This window comes from Cyprinodon variegatus, unplaced genomic scaffold, assembly GCF_000732505.1.
Source record: "Cyprinodon variegatus isolate N-32 unplaced genomic scaffold, C_variegatus-1.0 Scaffold834, whole genome shotgun sequence".
NCBI classification, from domain to species: Eukaryota; Metazoa; Chordata; class Actinopteri; order Cyprinodontiformes; family Cyprinodontidae; genus Cyprinodon; species Cyprinodon variegatus.
Genome location: NW_015151287.1, coordinates 245,915 through 252,000, shown reverse-complemented (window position 1 = coordinate 252,000; position 6,086 = coordinate 245,915). Strand labels below are relative to the sequence as shown.

The 6,086-nt window shown below is 50.7% G+C and overlaps 1 protein-coding gene across 25 annotated transcripts in view; it reads right to left on the bottom strand.

The window, feature by feature from the left end:
• Window positions 1-929: 929 nt before the first annotated feature.
• Window positions 930-6,086, bottom strand: part of LOC107099056 (leucine-rich repeat flightless-interacting protein 1-like) — a 30,474-nt gene continuing 25,317 nt past the window's right edge. For all 25 annotated transcript variants that reach the window (XM_015397012.1, XM_015397005.1, XM_015397011.1 and 22 more), the window contains one exon: window positions 930-4,806. In XM_015397012.1, coding sequence (XP_015252498.1) covers window positions 2,075-4,806 — 2,732 coding nt within the window. In that variant the 3' untranslated portion in view covers window positions 930-2,074. The remainder of the gene's footprint in view (window positions 4,807-6,086) is intronic.

The window sequence follows — 6,086 nt, the reverse complement described above, 5'->3', positions numbered from 1 at the left end:
TCTCATGCGCTGCTTTATGTAAAAGATAGAGCTACAGTTAGCTGATTCTTAGCTAAGGTTTGCTGGTTAGCAAGCCATTAGCAGCCATGCTACTGTTAGCAGCTAGCTTGTTAGCTACCTGTACCAGGAACATTTCTTTGAAGTATGCATTTAGAAATAAACTCTAAACACCCCGCGTCCACAGAGACACTAGGCGTCCACAGAGACGCCATGCCCACAAAGCCACTAGGCGTCCACAGAGACACTAGGCGTCCACAGAGACACTAGGCGTCCACAGAGACGTCATGCCCACAGAGCCACTAGGCGTCCAGAGACACTAGGTGTTCACAGAGACACTAGGGGCCCACAGAGACACTAGGCGCCCACCGAAACGCTAGGCATCCAGAGACATTAGGCGTCCACAGAGACACTAGGCGTCCACAGAGACACTAGGCATCCACAGAGACACTAGGCGTCCAGAAACACTAGGCGTCCAGAGACACTAGGCGTTCACAGAGACACTAGGCGTCCAGAGACACTAGGCGTCCACAGAGACACTAGGCGCCCAAAGAGACGCTAGGCGCCCAAAGAGACGCTAGGCGCTCAAAGAGACACTAGGCGTCCACAGAGACACTAGGTGCCCACAGAGACACTAGGCGCCCAAAGAGACACTAGACACCCACTGAAACGCTAGGCGTCCACAGAGACACTAGGCGTCCACCGAGACACTAGGCGCCCAAAGAGACACTAGGCGCCCAAAGAGACACTAGGCGTCCACCGGACGCTAGGCACCCACCAAAAAGCTAGGCATCCAGAGACACTAGGCGTCCACAGAGACACTAGGCGCCCACAGAAACACTGGGCGTCCACCGAGACACTAGGCGCCCAAAGAGACACTAGGCGCCCAAAGAGACACTAGGCGTCCACCAAGACACTAGGCGTCCGAGACACTAGGCGCCCACCAAAAAGCTAGGCATCCAGAGACACTAGGCGTCCACAGAGACACTAGGCGTCCACAGAAACACTGGGCGTCCACCGAGACACTAGGCGTCCACCGAGACACTAGGCGCCCAAAGAGACACTAGGCGTCCACCGAAACGCTAGGCGTCCAGAGACACTAGGTGTCCACAGAGACACCAGGCGCCCAAAGAGTCACTAGGCGTCCACAGAGACACCGTGCCTGCAGAAACCATAGGAGTCCACAGAGACGCTACGCCCACAGAGACACTAGGCGCCCAAAAAGACACTAGGCATCCACAGAGACACCGTGCCTGCAGTGACACTAGACGCCCAGAGACAATAGGTGCGTACAGAGACATGCCGCGCCTACAAAGATGCCGCGCCCACAGAGACACTAGGCGCCCAGAGACACTAGGCGTCCACAGAGACAACATGTCCAAAGAGACAATGCGTCCACAGAAATACTGACCGTCCACAAACACCGCGCCCATATAGACACATTGTGTCCACGGAGACACCCCATGCCCACAAACCACGTCCACAGAGACACAGCGTCTTCATTCCAGGTTTATTTAGATCTGGGTTTCAAACAGCAGGATTCAACCGTTTTAGTGCAACAAGATGCAAAGATGTTTAAAAACATTCTGATGGGACCCGGTAGAGTCCAAACCTCATCCTGGTTCTGACAGATAAAACCTTTAAAAGCTGCTTTGGAAGAAGCATTGACCAGAAAAACACCGTTTGTGTTACAAAGATAGAGAACATTTAAGAGCTGCATAAAAACAGTGATAGTCCATCAGTGGTGCTGCAGAACCAATGGAGGACGGCGGTACCGGTCCAAACCGCTGATGTCCAGGAGTCACCAGAAACCTGTTGGTTCGAAGACGTCCAGAGATACTGACTCGGACCTGTTGATGGTCCGGTTCTGGCTGGATTTGGCCCACATGCAGACCAGAGGAGGCCAACCAGGGAATTTAATGTGGAAGGAGCAGGGAGGTCTTGGATGAGCGAGAGATTCATTTAGTTCCATTATTATTATTATTATTTAAAGTCCAGCAGCTGCTGCCGCCCCCCCGACCCGCCCCGCAATGATGCTGTCCATGCTGAAGGAAGCCCCCCCCCCGGTATTTTCTGACTAAGCCATCTTACAGTCCTCCTTGCCCTTTCCTTTGCCCTTCTTCTTCTTGGAATCCTTCCCTGACTGGACGGATTGTTCTGGAAGCTTTCCTGAATCCGTAGTCAGCTCCGCTGCGTCCACTCCCAGCTCTACTGCAGAGGACGCCTCCTGCTGGATGCACTCTGTAACATCTTCCAGGGTTTCAGGTATATCGTCTCCACGCCGAGGAGAGTTCTGAGGTTCTGCTCCTTCTTCCAATAGAATGGCCTCCTTAGCGTCCTCCTCAGGAAACTTCTCATCATCTCTTCCGTTAGTTTCCACCGTAGTTTGGAAAAGCTCCGGACCGTTCCCGTTGACTTCACCCTCTTTGGCCGTAGTTTGCTCCTCAACATCTGCTGGTTCAGGTTGGTTGGATTGAGCAGATGCAACAGCTGCTTCTAAGTCTGAGTCATCGAAATCAAAAGACTGTCCCTCATCTTCCTCCTCCTCCTCCTCCTCGCTGTTCAGATGAGCGAGTGGAGATGAAGCGCCACTTTCAGGTTTTCCTACTGACTTATTGATCTGCTCTACTGGAGGACATGGTGAGGGTTTGATTTCATTGTTGTTGGGATTATCTTCTGGTTCTGGATGTGCAGGAGAACCTTTCAACTCCTCTGAGAACTCTGTCTGGTCCTCTTTAGGAGGCCTAGTAGAAGCGGCCTCAGCATCTGTTTTAGTTAGATCTACACCCTCTGCCTCTTCTCTGCCTTCTTCCCGCGGATCTTCTGGTTCTTCATTCAACTCTTGGTTCTCTGCACTGCCTTCTTCCATCTGTGGATCATCATCTCCAGAGGTCTTTGGTTCTCCATGGTCTGGCTCAGATGCCTCCTCAGGACCCTCTCTGGGTTCCTTCCTGGAGGGGCTGCAGATGTTCCCAGCTGATGAGTCTATGGGCTCATCTTTGGAGTCCTCATCCTGGTCAGTCTTGGAACCATCAGTAGATTCTGACTCAGCAGGAACTTCATCACCTTCAGGAACGCGTGTTTCAGGGACACCATCTTCTTCTCTAAAGGACTCTGAGATACCTTCAGGGTTGGTAGTCATCGTTTCATCTCCATCCACTGGTTCCAACTCGCTGTGGATGTTTTTCACACTCGTGCCTCGTGACGAGTCTTCTCCACTCGGAGAATCAGGAATGCCACCAGATTTCTGGGGGTTTCCTTCTGCATCAGGACTGGTTGGAGGTTCCGTCTCTTTTTCATCTGATGGCTTCAAATCTTCTTCACCCATAGGGTTAGGGTCAGCCTCACCAGGTTCACTCATTGATCCAACTTCTGAGGAACATTTCAGGATTTCCGTTACTGAATCAGGTTTTTCTTCATGGCTCTGGGCCATCTTAAGAAGATCTACTCTGGTTTCATTAGAAGTATCAGGGGTTTCTATGGCAACATCCTCTTCTGCAGTGACTCTGCCATCGTCTCCAACCATTCTGGACTCTGGTACAGATTCCGCAACTTGATCATCTTGGAGGAATCCTTTAGTCGGTTCCTTGGGTTCCGGTTTGTCTGCTTCTCTAGATCTTCCCTGACTCTGTTCATCTTCTGAAAGCTCCAACCTTGTCTCAGTGAGACCAGATGTTTCTGAAGGTCCCAGAGCATCTCCTTGTTCCTCCTCATCCGAGAACTGATCTGGGCTTGATTGCGGGACTCCTGGGATGTCCTCTCTGATGGAGGCATCTTCATTCAAAGGTGACCTGCTGTCCTTAGACATTAGAAGACTGCCCTCTGGATCATGACTGGTTATTCTAGAACATTCCTTATGGTGCTTGAAAGGGGAAGAACCTTCAGTGAGATTGTCTGGAGCCTCATAGTCCAGACTCTTTGGTTCTGCAGGTTTTTCCTCATCCTTTGGGTCCTCATGATGCCCAGCTCTGGTTTCTTTGAGGAGCTTCTTGCTTGGTTCCAGAGCTTCAGCTTCTAGATTCTGGGTATTCATAGTTTCCTTGTTGTCATGATCTGGGTTCGGTTCGTGCAGATTCTCCTTGAGAGAAAAAGTTTCACTGCATTTAGCAGCGTCCACTTGTTCCGGTTCTGGATTGCCCTGACCAGACTCAGAGATGGACCCAACAGATCCAGGTTCTGCTGCGGGCCCGTCGGTACACACCACTGAATCTGTTTGGCCCGTTTCCTTCTCGGTTCCAGGTCTTTGTTGGTCTTTGTTTTCATGAGTTCCTTTCTTCTTTCCTTTTTTCTTCTTCTTCTTCTTTTTTGCTGAAGTTGTGGAAATCTGAGACTGGGGTTTACCCGCCGTTTCCTCAGCCTCCCGGTTCTCGGGCTCCTCTGGTTCTTGTAACGGTTCTGTGTTTGATCCGACCGGGACGTATTCCTCGGCCAGATGTTCTGATGTAACAGCTTGTCCAAGAGTTTCCTGAGGCTGTGGAGCATCGCCTCCCTCGCCGATGTCCACCATGCTTTCTTGACCTTCTGAAGGGTTGGTTTCATGTTCCTCTGGGTGACCTTTGGAGTGACCCTGCTCACATTTCTCTGTCTGGGGAACATTTCCTTCAGACTCCTGAATCTCCTGAAAGTCACGGCTGACAATGACGCTAGCTTTAGAGGCTGCAGCACTTTGGAGGTGACTGTGGACCTCAGAGGGTAAGGATGTCTTCTGCTCCTTTGGAGGTCCTTCAACATCAACCATGAACTTATTTTCTTGGTCATCCTCCAGAGATTCTCGCTGCTCCTCTTGCTCTACCTCCTCCTCTGTGCCGCCTGGATATCATGAAGAGCAAACGGTGATAAGAGGCCAAGAAAAGGAGACTTCTGTAAAGTTCATCAGAAGGTGCACTGGCAGAAGGTAAGGCAAAGATAAGACAACCGGCCAATTCTGGAGACAGAAAGAGAAGCTCAGAGCCAAGATGTCCGACAGCGGCAGAGGAAGCAGGAGAAGAGGAGGAGCCACGAGGTGGAGAACTTTACCACCTCAGGAGAGCAAGAAAGATCTCCATCTGAACAGTTAACCCCAAACAGAAGGAGAGAAACATCGGCTGCCAGCGATCAAAGACCAACACCCACCGATCAAAGCCAGAGAGAGAATAACCAAGACCACCGAGAGGGAGGAAGACCACCAAGAGGGAGGAAGACCACCAAGGATGAGGAAGACCACAAAGAGGGAGGAAGACCAAGAAGAGGGAGGAAGACCAAGAAGAGGCAGGAAGACCACGAAGAGGCAGGAAGACCACAAAGAGGCAGGAAGACCACGAAGAGGCAGGAAGACCACGAAGAGGGACGAAGACCACCAAGAGGGAGGAAGACCACGAAGAGGGAGGAAGACCACGAAGAGGCAGGAAGACCACGAAGAGGGAGGAAGACCACGAAGAGGGAGGAAGACCACGAAGAGTGAGGAAGACCACCAAGAGTGAGGAAGACCACTAAGAGGGAGGAAGACCACCAAGAGTGAGGAAGACCACGAAGAGGCAGGAAGGCCACCAAGAGGGAGGAAGACCACCAAGAGGGAGGAAGACCACCAAGAGGGAGGAAGACCATGAAACCAAACCTTACAGGCTGTGCAGCAGTCAGCTTCTTACCTGGAGTTCACCTTCTCCTCCACCCCCCACCCCCCCACCGGTGGAGCGTTAGCTCCAGCGTTAGCTCCAGCGTTAGCTACGGGGGCTCAGAGGGCTGGATGCCCTGAGGAAGATGGTGGCTGACGGCGGGAACCATTTCCCTGCATCCATCAGTCAGGATGTGAATCGCTTCCTTTCGTCTGAAAGGTTTTCTCTATTCTTTCTATATTTCCTCTGAATATTTTAATTTTTAATTTTTTTAATCCCAGTTTGGTAAATTTTGCCTTTTTAGGCCGTTTTACAGGTTCTTATATTATCCAGAAAACTTCATTGATTGACATGTTGGGGAGAGTAACCTTTAGTTTAATTAATCAGTTAAAGTTAAAGTTTTCTGCCTGATTACAGATAGAAATAATAACAGAACGCCTGTAAAGGTTTTACAACTATAAAGGATGAATAAATGGTGACAGTCTTTATTATTATTTA